Source organism: Medicago truncatula, chromosome 4 (genome assembly GCF_003473485.1).
Source record: "Medicago truncatula cultivar Jemalong A17 chromosome 4, MtrunA17r5.0-ANR, whole genome shotgun sequence".
In the NCBI taxonomy this organism is placed as follows: Eukaryota; Viridiplantae; Streptophyta; class Magnoliopsida; order Fabales; family Fabaceae; genus Medicago; species Medicago truncatula.
In genome coordinates this window covers 57,514,887-57,535,082 of record NC_053045.1, presented here as the reverse complement: position 1 = coordinate 57,535,082, position 20,196 = coordinate 57,514,887, and the positions used below count along the sequence as shown (strand labels likewise).

At 32.1% G+C, this 20,196-nt stretch overlaps 2 protein-coding genes across 3 annotated transcripts; one reads left to right on the top strand and one right to left on the bottom strand.

Annotated features, from left to right (window-relative positions):
- Nucleotides 1-752: 752 nt before the first annotated feature.
- Nucleotides 753-5,025, top strand: LOC11409008 (zinc finger CCCH domain-containing protein 34). 2 transcript variants are annotated; one of them, XM_003609575.3, is made up of 7 exons: nt 753-1,063; nt 1,180-1,319; nt 1,593-1,655; nt 1,967-2,086; nt 2,208-2,522; nt 2,601-3,005; nt 3,980-5,025. In XM_003609575.3, the coding sequence occupies exons 1-7, from the start codon at nt 973-975 to the stop codon at nt 4,379-4,381; spliced, it is 1,536 nt and encodes a 511-aa protein (XP_003609623.2). In that variant the 5' UTR covers nt 753-972; the 3' UTR covers nt 4,382-5,025. The 2 variants fall into 2 exon arrangements, with proteins under 2 accessions (XP_003609623.2, XP_024638082.1); XM_024782314.1 differs by having other exon boundaries at nt 2,595-3,005.
- Nucleotides 5,026-9,057: 4,032 nt separating this feature from the next.
- On the bottom strand, nt 9,058-10,261 carry LOC11420233 (ethylene-responsive transcription factor ERF086). The gene has a single exon (XM_003609574.4). It carries the CDS (start codon nt 10,092-10,094, stop codon nt 9,072-9,074), a length of 1,023 nt encoding a protein of 340 aa, XP_003609622.1. The 5' UTR covers nt 10,095-10,261; the 3' UTR covers nt 9,058-9,071.
- Between the last annotated feature and the right edge of the window lie 9,935 nt (nt 10,262-20,196).

Sequence of the window (20,196 nt, the reverse complement as noted above, 5' to 3'; positions counted from 1 at the left end):
TCATCAACAACTTATTATTGAATCCAGGAGTAATAGAATCATTTTGATTTTCAATTCCCACTTTGAGTGAATGGATCCACATTTGAAAATCACGACAACTGCAAAACCGCGTCCTAATATTTTATTTTCCGTGAATTTAAGAAGATAGGAATCATCATGTCTTATCTTAGACACTAGTTTGTTGGTGTTTGGATGCGAAAACACTGAAATCTATGCGAGTCTTACTATATTTTTTTGCAAAACTAATACAATAATGTGTATTTAATTTTGTTTAAAATATTTTGATATAAATTCAGAATATACTAACCTTAATTAGCTCAATATTAGTAAATTTCATATTTAGTTTATTAAATATTTTACAAAATTTCAGAATCTAGTAATTAATCCAATTAGCTGTACATTTAATCTTGTATTTGATAAAGTATTTCACATTCTCCCAATCCTTTTCTTTTTTGAGTGGAAATCTCCAAATCTAATCAGCGTTTAATTTAAGTGAGTTTTAAATATTTTGACAAAGTTATTAGGATTTAATATAGATTTGTAATGAGTAAAAAATACACTCCATAGATTTGTAATAATTCATAATAAAGAAAGTGTAAGATTGTTTTTGGTATTTTAGTGATGTGTTTGGCGCGTATAAAAACGTAACTATAACTCCCACCAATAATAAAAAGTAAGAAAATAAATAAATAAAGACAAAAATTTATTATTATTTAATTAAATAAAAACGCTTTGAAAAGGAGAGAGAAAAAGAAAGAGCAAAACAGTGTGCAGAGAGAAGAAACAGAGGAGAGAGAGAGAGAAGAGAAGGGTGTTGTGTTTTGCTTAGAGAGAGAAACCCAGAAATCCGAACCAGTTTCTCACTCTAGTTTCTTCATTCACACGCTTTTCATCGGAACCATCCATTCTCTGTTTTGAGGGTTCCAAACTTTTTCAGATTGTTCCATTTTTACCCTTCGTTTCGTCCGTACAATGGAACCAAGGTACGGCCGAGCTAACGATGGGTCGTCGCAGTTGCACTCTGATCCGTCGCCGGAATGGACTTCCGTCGGTGCTGATGAAGGTGATGATTCTATCTTTTTATCTGCATTCTCAATTTCATTTCGTTTTTGTTTGATTGTTGATTTCTTCGATTTGAGTGTAATGGAAGTGATTTTGATGATGTTGCGAATGTTGCAGGATATGGTGGATTGGTTGGTGGTGGTGGTGAATCGTATCCACAACGACCTGATGAAGCTGATTGTATCTATTATTTGAGGACAGGTTTTTGCGGTTATGGTTCTAGGTGTCGGTTTAACCATCCACGTGACCGTGGCGCGGTAAATTTTTTTATTTTTTTATTTTTTAAGGTTTTTGTTTTAAGGTTTTGTTTTTGATGTGATTGTGTCTGGTTCTGTTATGTGAATGTGTTTGATCTTGTTTGTTAAAGTTAAGGTTTGGATTGTTGTTATAATGTTTTTTTACTAACGGGGCTGTGTTTTGTTTTATTTATTGAATTTTGTCGGTGAAATTCACTTAATTGTGCGTGATTGAGGTTGTGCATTGGACATGGTGATTGAAATTTTGGGGATTTGTGTTTGTGATTGGTTTAGGTTATTGGAGCTGCGAGGATTGCCGGGGAATATCCAGAACGAGTTGGACAGCCAGTTTGCCAGGTGGTTAATTCAGTTTATGCTCAATTATGGGTTGCATTTATATCTAATGATGATTGCATTTCCCAATTGACACTGTTATTCGTCTTTTGTGTGGAAAATAATATGTTGAACAATGTTTTAATAACTGAATTCTGTCATTGTTCAACTGTTTTAAACCGCTCAAATCCGTGTTAAAACATCGATGTTGAGCAATTCTGTTTTGCATGCATGTCAGTGCAGGAGTGAAGTTGACTTTTATTTTGTTTTGATTTGTCTTCAAATTCAGTTGCTGTCCTTTTGTATTGATTATATCTGCTTATGTCATGCTGCAGTACTATGCGAGGACGGGATCGTGCAAATTTGGCGCTTCCTGCAAGTATCACCATCCTAGACAGGCGGCAGGAACTACTCCTCCTGTGTCACTAAATTGTTATGGATATCCATTGCGAGTGGTTTGTACTTTGTATCACTTTATATTTGTTCCATGAGATTTTGTGGTTGTTGCTCTCGCATTTCTGAATCATGAAAAAAGTTTGTTCTGTATTTCTGAACTTTTGTGAAAAATTGTAACAGGGTGAGAAAGAGTGTTCCTATTATGTGAAAACGGGACAATGCAAGTTTGGTGCAACATGTAAATTCCATCATCCACAGCCTGCGGGTGGCCAAATGATAGCACCATCACCAGTTCCCCAAGTTTCACCTCTACCAATGCCGGTACCATCACCTATTTATCAAACTGTACAGCCTCCATCCGGTCCTTCACAACAACAATATGGTGTACTTGTTGCGAGGCCACCTCTTCTACATGGCTCATTTGTCCAGGGCCCTTATGGGCCAATGGTAATGTCCCCCACCATGGTCCCTTTTTCAGGCTGGAGCCCTTATCAGGTATGTCCTGGACTTTTGTTTTGATTGCTTACTCAAATTATATGCGCTTTCGTTGAAGCTTTGGAGTTCTAGATGCAGGCTCCAGCAGGAAGTCCTGTACTTCCTTCTAGTAATCCGTTGAGTGTTGGTTCAACACAGCTTTATGGGATAACTCAGCTTCCTTCACCAACAACTGCCTACACTCAGCTACCTTCACCGACAACTGCCTACACTGGACCTTATCAATCCTCTGGTCCCTCAGCTGGTCCTTATCAATCTTCTGGTCCCTCAGCTGGTCCTTATCAATCTTCTGGTCCATCAACCGGTCCTTCAGGTAGTAGTCAGAAGGAACACTCATTACCTGAAAGGCCTGATCAGCAGGAATGTCAGCATTACATGAAAACAGGGGACTGTAAATTTGGTTCTACATGTAGATATCATCATCCGCCGGACATGGGTGCACCAAAAGTGAACCTAAGTCCTATTGGCCTTCCTTTGCGCCCGGTAATGATTACCTTTCAACTCATTTGCACTTTGGTTCTTGAATTGGTTTATGAATATTTTTGATAATATTCTCTGATTTCCCTCTGGGATTTTTTGGAAACCTTTGATGATGATGATAATAATAATAGCTAGCTAGCTAGCTGTAAGGTATAACCAAATTGACTTCTTTACTTTGTTGCTAGCTATATTTATTATTGCTTGTATGCAGGATTCAATTTCAAACTACACTTAAAGTTTAGTTTTTAATTCATTCATCATTGAAAACAATTCACAGCTGGAACCTTTTTTTGTCAGTTGGTTCTTATTTTTAGTGAACTCTTTTCTAGGATGGTTTTTTATTTTTTATTTCATATATTTGGTTACACATGCCTGTCTGATCTCTAGGACTCAGTTGAATGAGTGGTGCGTGCTTTACTAGGAATATGTAAAAGTAGTGAGGAGTTTGTATAGGAAAAATCTCTAACCTCCCCCCCCCCCTAAAAAAAAATAAAATAAAGTGAAATGACGTTGAGAATATGTTTTCTTGATGAATGTGTTGTGAGCAGTATGTTGGACAATATATTTGAACTTTTAAATCTCTAGGCCGTTGAAGATTTTTGTAGTACTGTATTAGTTCAATTGATGGTTTTTTTTTTGTAGGGATAGTTGAGTTGATGTTGTTCCGATGTATTTTATTGCACCTTGATTAAATGATTGTGAAGTAGGATTGATTTTCAAGACATGCTTCCACTAAACCACATATTATTTTGACGTGGCTATTTGTCTTTATTGATCTTTTTGGCTTTATTTCTCCCTTAATGCAATACTTTGTCTTTGGACTTCAGGTAAATAATAGGCAAGTATTTTAATATATATTGATCTGTTGCTGCAATGATAAGTTTGTCTAATCAGTTGAAATGTTATTCAATTTTTGTAATGATTGCATTCACAAATTCTTGTTCGTCATTCATTGTATGTTTTTGTTTTATAATCAGGGAGCACAACCTTGCACTCATTATACCCAGCGTGGATTTTGCAAGTTTGGATCTGCATGTAAATTCGATCATCCTACGGGATCCCTGAGTTACAGTCCATCTGCTTCTTCCCTTTCTGATATGCCAGTTGCACCCTATCCTGTGGGTTCCGCCATTGGTACTCTTGCCCCATCATCCTCATCATCCGAGTTGAGGCCTGAACTTGCATCAGGATCCAGCAAGGAGCCTGCTTCATCCAGAATGTCATCATCAATGAGCACATCGACTGCTTCAGCTGGCTTGACTTTGTCAACGGTTGTACCGGTTTCTCAATCAGATGCCCAACCATCTTCTCAGAGTTCCGGTTCTTTAGCAACTCCCAGTGCCACCACAAGTAGCACCGTCTCTCACACCTCAAGCTAAGCAATGTGAATGTGTACCTCATTATCACTCCATTTTATCTCAATTTTTCAACTGGCTGTCTTTACTCATGGAGGGTCTCAAATAGGTTTTACTTTTAAGTTATCCCAGTTCAGGTCCAACAGTCATTGCACCAATCAATTGTCTTTGTGTTCATATAATCTTTTTGTGGCCATCTCTTTGATCTCGAATAAACCATGGCCAACTTTGAAAATTTTAGCAACCCATACAGTCGCAACTTGCTTTTGAATAACTTAAAGAGAATCTGCAAGTCCATTATGCACATGCCCATCCACATGTCTATTTTTTTGTGCTTATTTATCCTTCAATCTTTTTTTTTTGGTATGACAAAAAAAAAATTAAGTCCGAAACCCTTTTTTGCATTTGGGAATAATACTCTATTTATGCTCAGAAGACCCTGTTTGCTATTGTTCCCAACATATCGAAAGGTTTACCGTGAAGAGAGGAGACTACAATGAGGTTTCACATTGCTATCTTTTATTATTTTTGATACACCATGGTGTTGTGACAAGTAAAATGCTTGACTTGTTGGGTACTTAAATTTATTACAGAATACATATATGAAGAAACACATTTAAATCAACACATTTGAATGTGTAATAATTTCTTTTTCTCCCTTTTTATCAGTTTACTTGTCAAGCTTTCGTGTGAGATCAGGTGATTTTCTGGACGAATTTTTTATTGTTTCGCTTGTTATCTATTTCGCGCTTAATATCTGGTGATGTTTGTTGTACAATTATTGTACTATAAGTAGAGTGTACTTCACTCATCGTATGCATCACGGTTTGCAACCAAACTGATGTATGCCACTAAATAAATCTTCACAGAACCAAATTTAAGAGTCTGACTGTGGCCTGCCATACATTTGAATAGGAAATTAAATCTTTTCAGTTGTACAATCTGTGAATTATAGTCACTACTCACCATTGAGTTTGGTTACACCGTGGAAACCATTCAAATTGATTGTCTGTACCTTTTTAGCATAAATATGGGTGTTTGTTTGGTTATGTCACACAAAAAGTGGTTTTTGCCTTGAATTAAAAAAATTCATGTTAGCTTTTGCATCAAACTTTCTTTGAGAATAAAAATGGTGCCACGTAAATTACTCTACTTGAACTCTTTTTTATTTAAAATCAAGTTTATGTAACTTCCGCCCAAACTCACGTCGGTAATACTATGGTTTTGATGAAGTTTCAATGTGTATAACTTGCCAAAATTATGGTTGCTAGGGTTGGGAATAGGCCAGGCCAGGCCGACAGGGGCCTACGGCCTGGCCTGTTTTGGCCTGGCCTGGTCTGGACTGTTTAGTAGATAGGCCTAGGCTTAGGTTTTTTAGAAAGCCTGTTTAGTTAAATAGGCCAAACTTAGGCTTCAAAAAAAGACTGTTAAGCCTAATAGGCCGGCCTATTAATACTTATTTATGAAAAAATATTTTTTTATATTAAAATAATTGCATATATTAAAAATATAAACATATTTTTCTCTATCTATTAGTCCCTTAATAGGCTTTGTTGTTATAAGCTTTTATGTAGACTTTAATCTAGTTGAAATTTACTTGTAGTGAAATAGGCTTTTAAGTAGGCTTTAAGACATGTTTAACCTATTTAGTAGGCCAAATAAACTATTTGATGGCCTTAATGTGAAGTAGGCTTGTAAGTAGGCTTTCAGGCCAGTCCAGACTTTTAAATAGGTCAGGTCAGACCTAAAAAAACAGCCTATGATAGACCATAAGCCAGACTCAGGCTTGTGATTTATTTCGTAGGCCAGGCTCAGGCCTATCAAAACCTGGCCTGGCCTATTCCCACCCCTTGCATATACCATGATTCTGTCAAATCCAGTGTGCATGCAATATTCTCACATCCGATTATTCCTTGTTCTAAGTATAGAAACCTACATATTGTCTTTCTAAGCTTTTATGAGCTGAATCAAACTTGTGCATTCTTTAATTTGTTAAGGTGTTTATGGCTGATAGCTAGGAACATTTGAATTTGTCATCAACCATCTAGGGCAAGATAGGAAAAGACAAAATAATAACAGTTCAAAAACAGGACACAATGAAATAGGTCAGTTTTTTTTTCTTCTTTTTCTCAGTGGTGCAGACACAATCACTTCTGTTTTTCTGAGGGGAACATTGGCTAAATAGGTTGAGAGTGTCATCCTCAGCTATTCAATAGACAGTTAAAGTATAAAATCCAAATTTTAGATCCTAAACAGAGACAACTACATTCACACACATACAAACACGTGATAGTGGGACATGGTTAGTGGTTAGGCTATATTGAAGGACTAACTAACTAGTCAAAGTCGATATTATGTTTTAGTATAAAGTATAATATCGTGGTGGACAAATCTTGACTATCAATACACTCCAACACCAAGAATTAGACATGTAAAATTTTATGGTAGGACTCCATTTGTATGCAAGGTGTAGGATTTTTAACACATGCATTTATTGTATTTTGCTATTTGATCGAAGATATTTTAAACAACAAACATAACAAAGTGACATCACGTTGTTTATTTAAAAAAAAAAAATGAAATCACAATGTAATTTGATTATATATCTATATATATAAATTGGGGTTAAATATGTTTTTTTGTCCCTATAAATATGTCAACTTTTCATTTTAGTCCTTCTAAAATTTTCCTTCAACTTTTAGTCCTTATAAAATTTTCAATCACTACTTTTGGTTCCTATTTTTAATTTAATTTTTGTATTTTTTAATAAAATTGCGCAGAAATGTATATAATATTCTAAAAAAAAATCCTAAAAATATTAGAATTTTTTAACAAAACACAAATTAAATATGAATTTTTAACCGTAAAACATATAAAAATTCATATTAAATTTATATTTTATTAAAAAATTCTAATTTTTTTTTTTTGGAGTGATTCTTGTAATATTTTAAATTTTTCTGAAAATTTTTATTAAAAAATATGAATTATACATATGAGTTTACATTAAAAGAGGTACCAAAAGTGAAGATTGAAAATTTTATAGGGACTAAAAGTTGAAGGAAAATTTTAGAGGAACTAAAACGAAAAGTTGACATATTTATAAGGATCAAAAACATTTAACCCTATAAGTTAACACATGCATAAAAACCAAAAGGGACGGAGCTTAGTTACTATGAGCACTTGCTCCCACTATATATATTTTCTTAGAGATAGAAGACAAAATTGTTTTTTTATTAGGTAGTTAAAATCTCAACTTTTAAAAAGTTAAGAGATTAAAAATGCATTTAAGCTTTTTTTTTATTACACATATTTAGACGGTTCAACATTAAAAGATGAGCAATGCTATATATCAAGAAAGATTTTATCAAGAAAATTTCAAGAATGACATGGCAGAATAATCACCCTTAGATTTTATCAAGAAATAGTCCTGAAATTAATGTTAACCAATAAAATCTCAGCCTAGCCGGAAATCATGGGGTGGTGGATGTTATGTATCTTTTTTTTTATGAAAGATTAATAAATGAGACTGAAATCTAAAGGTGATTATTGTGCCATGTCATTCTTGAATTTTTCTTATAAAATCATCCTTGATATCTAACATTTTCCTTAAAAGATTCTTGCAACAAAATGCAACTTAAAATGCTCTAAAAAAAAAAATGCAACTTAAAAGTTTATTCTCACTACTAATTTAAGTCATTTTTTTGACATAAATTAAGAAAAACCGTCTGTACCGTAATTTATGTGTATGTTATACGTTTATTAGTGTTTTTTTTTTTTTGACAAAATGTTTAGGCAAAATTATACTTTTAGTCCCTTAACTTAATTTCAGGTAACAGTTTGGTCCTTTATCTTTTTTCATTTTAATTTGGTCCTTTTTATCTATTTTCATATACATTTTCAAACTTCAAATCTAATATTGCTATGCAAACATAGACGAGAATCATAGATTTGAAGACTGAAATACCATAAGAAAATAAAATCACGAATTTAAACTTAAAAATGGACAAAAATGATCATTATTAAGCTTAAATATATTTGTGATTTCCGATTCTTAAGGTTATGAGGTGAATCGAGTGAGGCTGATTTTAAGTTCTTTAATGATTCTATTATATTAGACTAAAAACTACCAACAATTTTCTACATCTTATTTATAGGATCCCAAAAACATAAGTGAAAAATTGAAATAGGATTTTAACAATGTGGCATAGAGTTGTTCAAAATTCCTATTCATTACCATGATATGATATATTATTATATAATAAAAAGGGAAAAGGAAGAAAAAAGCAATAATCAAATCAAATCAATCAAGTCAGCAAAAAGGAATGTAGTGCAAGCAATAATAATAGATTAGATTTAGAATAGAATCGCGGGTTATTGGCTGGCTTGACAACATATATCTTTCTTTCTGTGAACTTATGCTGTTTGATGGACACTCGTGCCATAACTTTCTTTATTGTTTCCAAAAGTTTATGCAAACTATCCCAAAAGAAGGATCAAATCATTCCATCAATATGCAGAGAGGAAGGAAACCACACGAGAGAATCAACATATTGTATGTAACATATTTAGTAATAATTTCATTAGAACAACATCAAAAAAAAAAAAGGCTTACTTACTAAAGTTACTAGAAAGATAAAAACATAAACAAAAAAGTACTAGTGCATGCAATGCAATGCAATGCAATGCAATGCAATGCACCTCATATATAAATAGCTTAAAAGAGAGGGTAACCAAATTCAAGCGATGGAGAATAGTTTGATGAAGAAGCAGCTTGATCATTCATCATCACATAGTTTGTGCTTAGATTTTCAATGATGGGATAATTAGGATACATTAATGTATCCATGCATTCATCTTCAACTCTTAATGGTTTGTTGTTAAATATAGCTGAAAGTTCGTTAGAATTCCAATCCAAGAAACCTTGACTGCAGATTTCACTTGGACTATAAGAAAACTCTGAAAAGTTAGGCATTTCTTGAGAGAATGAAGTCATACCAAAATGTGATTGACCCTCCATTGAAATTTTGTTTCTTTCTGCATTGTTATCAACTTTTTCATCACTTGAAGCACTTACATTGCTTTTTCTTGTGTTTGAAGCAGGTCTGAAACAGTTATCAGGTACAATGCATTCTAAATAGCCAGAGTTATTAGTGTCATTGGAAAAGAAGAAATTATCATCATGAGTTGATGCATAAGATGTTGTTTTTTCATGATCAAAAGTACTCATGATCATGTCATTGTTGAATGAGGAAAGGTTTTGATCATTTTTACTAGTGTGTGCAGTGTTAAGGTGAGAAAGAGTAGTATTTTGATTGGTTTGAGTGTTAGTGAGTAACTGTGAAGCTGGTAAGAGAGTTTGAAGATCCATAGGAGAAGAAACAAGTGTGTGAAAATTGATAGTATCAGAGTAAATGAAATTAGTTCTAGCTTGATTTCCTTTCATGGAAATAGCAGCTCTATCATAAGCAAGAGCAGCTTCTTGAGCAGTATCAAAAGTACCAAGCCAATGTCTTTCTTTAGTTGTAGGGTCTCTAATTTCAGCAGCATATCTACCCCAAGGTCTTCTCCTAACACCAAGAAACCTTCCTGGTTCTGATTGTTTCCTTCTTCCTCTTTTTTCACCACTAGGTGATGTGTTTGTGTTTCTTTGAAGTAGAGACAGACACATTTGTGTTTGATTTGTTTCATGATATCCTTTGAAAGATGAATCTGATGTGATCTTTTTAGAGGTTGACATGGCTGAGAAAATGGCAAAGAAAATATGGATTGAATAATGAGGCTGCAGAAGGTAAGAATGGTTATGTTATGACTTGTGATGATGGATGGAGAATGAAGAAGTTTGGTTTTTGAGGGGTCTTTTAAAGACAGTGACTTATCATGGAGAGAAGGAAAAAGACATTTTCTTTGGCTACTAGATCATATTTTAGTCTTTAAAATTATATCGTAAGGACAATGCATAATATATGTAAGATCCGGAGTTCAAACCTCGGCCACCACCAAAAAGAAAAATGTATCAAAATTATCGTACCTGCAAGCTTAGCTCAATTGATAGAGATAATACGTTAATATATGCAAGGTCCATGGTTTGAATCCCGACACTACTCTATTATATATATATATATATATATAATTTTTTTGCAGATGTCATTCTTTGGAGGACCATACTCTATTTTCCACCCACTTTTAATTAAAATCGTTCTTTTTCTCATTTCTATTAAATCACTAGTTCTTCATATCACATTTACTTAAGGCTCACAACTTAATAGTGAAAATAAAGATTCCCCTTCACTTGTCAAATTACTTTAAATGTGCTCTACACAACTACACTTGTGTGTTCTTATTTCTTTGCAACAGTCATTTTCTTAACTCCTAGTTCCAATGAGGCACTCTAAAATATGTTTTCTGTATGTTATAGTTATAAGCACAAAAACATATATTTAATAAAGTAGTATTTTAACAAAATTATCAATAGTGATCTAATTATTACACCATGTCAATGCAATGTATTGGGATTTGATAAGGATTGATCAACTTAAATCTCTTTGCATATAAGTTCACGTGTAAGGGCTCAGCTAATCAATTAACTACCTGGAATTGACCTAGTAAACTCTATTGTGCTTTTACCAATACATGGAAAAATAATTGCAAAAAAAGACCTACTAATGCACTAAAATATAAAACTTCTGCATGCCCTATGCATTACTATTGTTAGTTTTCTTATGAGTAAATAAATAGTCATCAGGTTACTTGAATATGTTAGGTAATGTTATTATAGTCTCTCATTGTATCATAGTTATACAAATATTCTCTAATGAGTTTCTATTAGTTAATTTAATCTTTAAATGTATCCGTAAATGTGTCCTTCGTTTATTTTATTTGGTCCATAACGCAATAATGATATTTTTAAAATTTTGATACATTATTGTGCTATAGTGTCACACCACAACAAATATTTAGAGATCAAAATCATTGTTTTTATCTATTTATGCATAAAGAAATCTACCATATAGTTTGTAACTAATTTTTTACTCTAGGTTTGATAGAAATTGACCTAGTAAGATTTATTTATTTTTGGAGAACTTTCCAATGAGTGATTGAATGATTGGTAGAAAAGAAATCTTATTGTGGAGGAATCAATAATCAAAGACATAAAACCAGAAAAGGAAAAAACAAGTGCATAGTTTTGTCTACATACTCCTAGAGAGTCTCAAAAACATTTGAATTTGGAGGTACTAATTTTAGCATCACATTCACTATGTATTATGAGCATGTGAATCCGCGTTTTATGCAAAAATAATCAATCAATTACATCCTAAGCTCTTGTTTGCTTCATAATTTTCAAAGGGAGCAGTTAAAATTATCTCTAACTGCACGCAAAATTAACTAAGAATTTTGGATACTTGTATGAGGTTTTCCTGTCTTGTGTCACGGAAACAACCCCACATTAGAGTACAAAAATGAAAATGTCCCATTTTGAAGGACCCACTAGACAAATATTTTTAATAACTTTAGTAGTATATGAATTTATTTGTTCCAAACTGATAATAGCATTTGACTATGGTCCTATAGCTCCTCAGAATGCTATAATAATGCCCTGTGGTGATTTTCTAGTTCAAGTTAGGCTCTCAAGCAACTACTCAATCTAAATCTAAACCTTTTAGATGAAAGTCTAGACCATATTTCTTTTTTTAGGTGCACCAGAGTAATTTTTGATATGGAGATATAGACTATTTTTTTTTTCTAAATACAAAGATCCATTTAAGGGTTAATATCTCCGAGCACACGATTTTTCATATATGTAGACTCCATATCGAACATCTAATCAAATACTTAAGAGATCAATTATAAGTCAAAGTAAGATCATAATTTTTTGTATCGTGATTCTTTATGTATAAATACATGTATAATATTCCATAGATTTTACTTTAATTTATAGCGTATTTTGTATGAATGCTACATAGTTTTAAGACTAATGACATAAAATTGATTTGAAGAAGAAAAAAAATTACGCTCGCTTCCTGTAATATAGTGCCTTTTTAGTTAATCACCTTTACTGTTTCTGATCTCCAAAAGCCATTATAAAATGGCTGTAGTCAAAAGTGCAACGAAAAGTTTAAAGGACACTTAAGTTGAGTTAGACTAAAGTAAACCACCCCCACAAAACTAAAGCATAGAGAGACATATTGGAAGGAAAAGTATAATTTTAGGCCCTTAATTGGCCTACAATCACATGCCTATATTGCATTGGAAATAGAACACTACAATAATAGATTATGATCGAATAAGCCTAATTTGAGTTGTAACGATTTGGTTTAGTTCGATTTTCATGTAAACAAATATTTAAATTGATCAAATTTACGTTAATTTTATTTTTAACATTTTTCATAAGTGAAGTTAAATCAAACTAAATCGATGATATATGGTTTAGTTCGTCTAAAAAATGCATTTGTTTAAAAACATTTGTATTTATTTTAATATTAAAAGTAAAATCTATAAAATTTTGGTAAACATTTTATGAATACTTATTGCACAACACAAAAATATAAGAATGTTTTTTTTTAGCAAAAGCAAGCTTATGCCATTTCATTAATAATTAAAGAGTACATGTCAGCAGGAACATAACCAAAGATACATGGGTTAGGATGGTTAGGGTGAGATAGAGATTTTTAGCTATGGTATGAGCAACTCTATTTACTTGCCGCCTAATATATCTCACAACATAAATGTTGTGAATCGACAAAAGATTCTTACACATAGTAATTATATCACCAATCTCATTTTGATGCCAAATATAAAAACGTTTTTAGCTTATATGTTAATGGTTATTTTATGAAATTTTAAGTTGAAATACTATTATTAAAGACGAAAAATGTGAATATCTAATTAAGCAACTTAAGTTATATGTGACAAATTAGTAAAAAGAAGAAGTTATATGTTAGAGTTCCCTAAAAAATGTTATAAGTAACGTTTTTAACATTTTTAGTTAAACTTCAATCACAAAGAATAAACTTATTATTTTTAGTTATTTCTTTCTACTCGTTCAAGTAAGTAAGGAGATTTTTTTTTCTCTTCAGAATCAACTATTCTTTCTTTTAGGTTATGATGTTAGTAAAATGTTGAGCATGGACTAAGTCAAAGTGGGATCAATAAATTTAGTAAACTTATCTATTTGGTTTACCGATTTATTGGATTTTAAACTTGAAAACCGAGAATCAAACTAGTTCGGGTTTCTTCAATTTGGGTTTTGATCCGAACCAAAAAATATCAAGAATTTTTTTAAAAAGGTAAGTCGGGTAATTTTTTTGTTTGGTTTGATGTTTCAGATACATTCAATTTTATCTGAACCAATTACAGAGATACATTCAATTTTATCCGTAACACTCTTAAGTCACGTCATTACTATGTTCTTTCTCTCTATTTTTTAAAGACCCACTTTGGAGATATTTTCCCATTGCATGCGATTTTTTATTTTTAATATGCATTAATAGTTTCTTTAGAAAAATATTCATAATTATTTTTTATTATTAGGAAAGATAACTTTATTTTCTCTCCCTCATTGTATAAATAAATGTAATATTAATTATAGATGGCAACACCTTTTATATTTTCTTGGTTACATATGAAATATTGTGAAATATCTTATAATGATCTGTGACTATCTGTAGAATGTCATGTAAATATTTGATAAATTTTTTAAAGTTTTAAAAAATTAATTATGACGCGGATCTGATATGGATATTCTTTTTTTTATGTTTGGAGTATCTAGACTTCATAAACATAAACTTGTTTGGCTTAAATGCAATTTTGATCTCCTTATTTTTAAAATTGTTAACTTTTGATACTCCATTTTTTAAAATCAGCATTTTGATCCCCCTAGTTTCAAAATCAACATAAAAAATATGGTCCCCCTCCTCTTATGATGGTGTGGCATGCTCATTAATGATGTGGATCCTACATGTCATTGTCTACATGGTACATAATTTGACACCTCATTTACACGTCATTTTAATTAAAACTATATATTAAAATATCATAAAATTAAATTACAAATTAATATTAAGACAAAAGCGAATATGGAAGGAAGATGAACATCTCTGGATCTATTCTTGTTCTTCAATTCGAGAATTTTTTTTCTTCAATTTGGGAATAGAAGAACAATGTAGGGTTTTTAATTTTATTCCCCCAATTTTTTTTTTCATTTCAATATTAATTTGTAATTTAATTTTATGATATTTTAATGTATAATTTTTAATTAAAATAATATGGAAATAAAGTGTCAAATGATGTACTATGTAGACAATATTGGGAAAAATCCAAGTCTCACATCGGATAGATAAGACTCTTGAGAAGAGTTTATAAAGAGGAGGCAATCCTCACCTTACAAGCCGGTTTTGTGATGATGAGTTAGGCTCCAATTTCAACATGGTATCAGAGCTTGTCGAATTTAAGGGCCGCCTACCTATTCACGCACCAAGCCCCAAAGAGTGCTGGGCGTGAGGGGGTGTATTAGGAGAAGAGTTTATAAAGAGGAGACAATCCTCACATCACAAAACCGGCTTGTAAGGTGAGGATTGCCTCCTCTTTATAAACTCTTCTCAAGAGTCTTATCTATCCAATGTAGGACTTGGGATGTGAGGATTGCCTCCTCTTTATAAACTCTTCTTCTAATAGACAATGACATGAATGATCCCCATCATTAATGAGCATGTCACATCAACATGAGAGAATGGGTAACAATTTTTTTTTGTTGATTTTGAAACTAAGGGGATCAAAATGCTTATTTTAAAAAATAAGATATCAAAAGTTAACAATTTTAAAAATAGAGAGATGAAAATAGCATTTAAGCTAACTTGTTTTAGACCCGCATAACTTTGTCAACAATGGAAGTGAAAAGTATTCAAAGGAGACAGATGACACACGTATTCAACTCATTTATTTATTAATACTAATAACTAACTAATCACACTTTGTGTTTCTAAAGAAAGAATCCATGTAGTCTTGAATCTAAGCCCCCTTGACTCCTCCACTAAGAGGCAGAAAGTTGGTATGTTAATTAGCTCCATTTGGGCCCATAGTGAATGAACAAAATATTAGTATTAAGCAAATGGTACCATAGTGCTCTCGAATACCAAGATAACTTGTGATATGAAGAAAAAAAATAGCAAGAGAAAATTAAATAGATAACCATGGAGCTTTTTTGTTATTGTCTTGTTTATGTTCCATTAGGAAGAGTGCTATGGTTTGCATTACTCCTTTGCTAGTTAAGTGCAAGGTAAACAAAGATAGTCTAATTAATTATGAGCAACATAGTGAAAATTGCGAGTGTATTATGGTAGCAAATGTTTTTTTTCTCTCTTTGGGAGGGGATGAAATGCAATGCTTATATGTTCCATTCCATTGGCATTTGTGATGGAAGGTTTTGGAAACTTTGCATTTAAAAAATAAAGAAAAAGATAGTCAAAGTTCCATCTTAAAAGATGCAATTTCAAGTTGGGTTGGCAAGCCGAAGGATACATTTTGACAATGTACTTTAGACAACCCTAATATATATATATATATATATATATATATATATATATATATATATATATATATATATATATATTTCTTCCACAATGACTCAACAAAGATCACAAAGAAAGATATATAGATCTCTTTCAAGACTCAAGTATACTATTTTTGATTTATTTTATTTTCTAATTTATTAGTATATGGGGTGGTTTTCAGCATGTAACTTTTATGGTCAGAAGGGAACTATGCACAATCTCCAAAAACTGGCACACACTTTTTTGCTAATATTATAGGTCGTCCGGGATTTAGGGGAAAAGATAAGCATGTTTTTTAGGACTTAAGATTTTGGTGCAAGAAAAACTAATGGTGTTTAAGTGACAAATGTTCTGTAGATAGAACATTTTTCTTTTCATTCAACCTTGTATGTCCCATGTTAGTAATTAGCTTTAGCTAATTCATTCACCTTCTTTCTGCTCTGAATTTTAAAACATATTCTCTTTTAAGTTGTCTCATGACCACTACAGTCATCCTAGTATGAATTATTGTTGCTTTGGTCAAAAGTGACATGATAACTATAAGAGTCATGTGATTCTTGACAAAGATAGACATCTTTCTAATGAAAAACACACCAATACAAAATATATAGACATATATTTTAATGTGGCACACGTGGTTACCAAAACATTCGGGGTCTAAAGTACAAGGAAACTTAGCTAATAGCTATAACACCACAGTAGATGATATAGGTTATGTCCTCTATCTATCTAGGCTATGAATAATTGAAAGTTTTTGTAAGAGAAAAATAATTAACGCAAGTGTTGGTAAGATTAAGTGTCAGGTTTGGTACAACTTTTGCAAAACGGAGTTTGATAAAAATCACGGTAAAAAACCACGTTGGCGAAGAAGCTAATATTTAGAGCTTCTGAAAATCAAGGTAAAAACGTATCGAAAAGCATTTTGTGAGTTGTAAGTAAACGGGAAACCAAATACACACTAAGTGTTTGTTTGATATCACGTCTAGTTTGGTAAAATTAGGACGAGCTATCATATAATTTTACAAAAGCTACAATTTATTCTTACAAAGCATGCAATAAATCTTTTAAAGCAACTCTATTAAACCGTTTGATGGTCAAAAATAAGATGGAGATCAATAAGATAAAAGAGTTGAATAAAAATATGACACTATTAGGTTTTTTTAAAATCCATTTCAAATTTTAGACAATTTACGATGACATTAAGAACTTGTTTGATACCGTCATTCGGTGAAAAATCCATTATCGATTTTTATTAAAAAAAATCACTTTTATGAGTTTTCATTTGTTTTTTTTTTCTTCATAAATTTTGTAAAAATAAATAGGAATTTGATTTTTTATTTATTTTTAAATTGCTTCAAATGAAAAGTTGTTTTAAGTAGTTTCATTTGAAAATAATTTTTAATAAATGATTGATTTTGTTTCCGGTAGGAATCACAGCTCATATGTAATGGTTCAATTGGTAAGAAGTTAACTAATACTCTCAAATATGTGAGCTCCACTCTCACTATTGGCTAGGGCCGGAAATGAGTCGAGTCGAACCGAACCTGTCTGAGCTCGGCTCGAATCGATAAGATTCCATAATATTCTTCTACTTCCAAACTCCAATTGCTCTTCCCTTAAAGACAAAATTGTATTCAGCCACATTTGCCACAACCTTCAACTTAATCTTTACTCATTTAGAAAGAAACAAACTTCAAACATGATGCAAACTCTAAAACAGAAACAATTCTGAACAACAAATGAGAAAGTGGATCAACATCCTGAAAAATGTCACATATCAATAAACAACTTAATAAAGGAAAAATCGTTTAATGGTAAAATCATAATAATAAAAGGTCCTGGACTATGCTAAAAATCCTTATACATTCCCGTAAATGTCATATCATAGTTGTGTTTAGACACAAAACCTTATGAAGATTCCATAAGCTTACTCAACATATATGCTATATTTCTAATCAGTGGCTTTTACCCAATACAAAAATGCTATCTTTACCAACATATATCAACAAAAGCTTATGCATCACAATACAGTTATATTCTCATTTATGTCTTGTTGCTTATCAAGTTTTAACAACATACTATTCTCATTTATGTCTTGTTGCTTATCAAGTTTTAACAAAATATTATCATTGACTTTTACCCAATGCATCTTTTTTTCTTATCTCAGAAGTTCTTATCCATAGGTCAAGAACAATGAGCATAAATGCAAACAATCACAGTGATATCAAATCCACAATAGCTTCTTGTCAATTTAATGAAAAAGAAACGTACCTACTTAACATCAAGGGAATAATGTGATTTCTGTCGGAACCTGCTCCACCTATTAATAAAAAATATCGATAAATCATCAACATTATTTTTGAAAGATTAAACTATATATAATGATCAAGAGAAAATATATTACTTTAGACTTGTTCCTAATCCCATGCAATACTCGAAGCCAATCACCACCACAAATTAAAGTTTCAATGGTAGAAGAATGTAGAGAAGCTCGTAATGAGTCAATAACTCTCCCCCCGGCGCTAAAAGTTGACTCTGAAGCCACAGTAGATATTGGAATAGCAAGAACATCTGCTGCCATATATGAGATAATACTTTATATTTTCCGCTATTCAACTTCCACCATTCCAAGGCACAAAAGGACATATTACCATTATTGTTAGGCTTGTAAGTTGGCTCATTCAAATACTCTTGAACTTCAGATTTTACAGCAGGAATTGCTTGTTGTTCTTGGACATAATTCATTAACTTTGACCACCCTGTGGGTCTTGTTGGCTCCAATGTCAACCCATTTTGATCAGCACTAGTTCTACCAGAGCCTTCTTCTTTATGCTCCTGAAGCCTATCAGCATACTCTAGGTACATATCATTAAGAGCCTTCGGCTCATTTAGTTCATGGAATCAAGTTCAATGGACCAATTGTCGAGTCAAATTACGAACTATATTCGATTTGGTTCGGTTCGTTGTCAGCCCTACTATTGGCGCAAGCATATTTTATTTTTCGATTACAAAGAAGATCGAAGCGCAAGGCATAAAGACTTTGTTGAGAATAATATGTAAATATTGTCGCATCTTTTTAAACTTTGGAGTCTGCCCCACTCTTGACGAATTTCCATGACATAAGTCATCTATGTTTTTGTTTGGTAAAATAATATATCAGAAGTCATTTAACTTAATTTAAAGTGTTAAAAACATCTTTTGTATCTTTTTGTGTCAAATCGATCTTTTATTTTAACTTCATTTTTCATCTATGCATGTTACCAAATGTCTTTAACATTTAAAATGGTAAATTACATTTTCAGTTCGTCAAAATAACATTTATTACATCATAGTCATAAAGACTATTACAAACGGGAGCTTCTACGGTGCAGTCAGGAAACTGACTTTTTTGAAAAAGTTAATTTTGATCTTAATGTTTAATTCATTTTTAAATTCTTGATTACTGATTAATGATCAATAGTAATTCATTTAGTAATGCTTTCAACTTCTTGGACTTACATGTACTATTTTATCGTTGACATCTTTAACATCCAAACAAAGTTGATGATATTATGTGATAATCTTAAGTGTTACACATTGTGGGGTGTATAACTTAAATCAAGGCAGAATAAAATTAGATCAAGCGTAATCTTGTTAATCTGATGAATTGATGATACTATGAAGACTGAACTTTTGATGCCACTGTACAAGCAGTGGGGTGTTACTCACGACACTTTTGATGCTATAATGTTAACTTCACCAGAAAAAGTCATTCTCATGACTTCACCGTAGAATTTTCCATTACAACATCTACTTCGTCAAAATTAACATGATATTTGATAGTTTTATCTAAAATTGTGATCTCATTGTGCAAGCAAGAGTATAATTTTGGTGTCCAGTGTACACAAACTGGTAACATAACTGAACCAAAAATGAAAGTTGAATAAGCAGTTAAATATTTTTTAAGATAAATGACTAATTTGGGAAAAAAGAAGAAGTTAAATGACATGTTAAAACTTTAATTAAGGTAAAAGAGAAGTTGTGTGGTTTTGCCTTGAACGTGCACTCTGTATTGTTTAAAGTTTAGAAAATGCAGTGTGAGATGAGCAAAACACACGTTGCTTGGTATGGGATGAGAAAGAAATTTTAGGGCTCTTTCAAATAGTGAATGAGAAAAATAGGAGTATGGTATGAGTTAGGATGTTGGCGTGGGAAATAAAAATGGGGTGTATTTAGCAGTGCATGTAGAAAATTGCAAAGAAAAAAGTTTGTTAACTTTGGGCTTCAATCGAGAACAGAAACAGGACTAGTCAT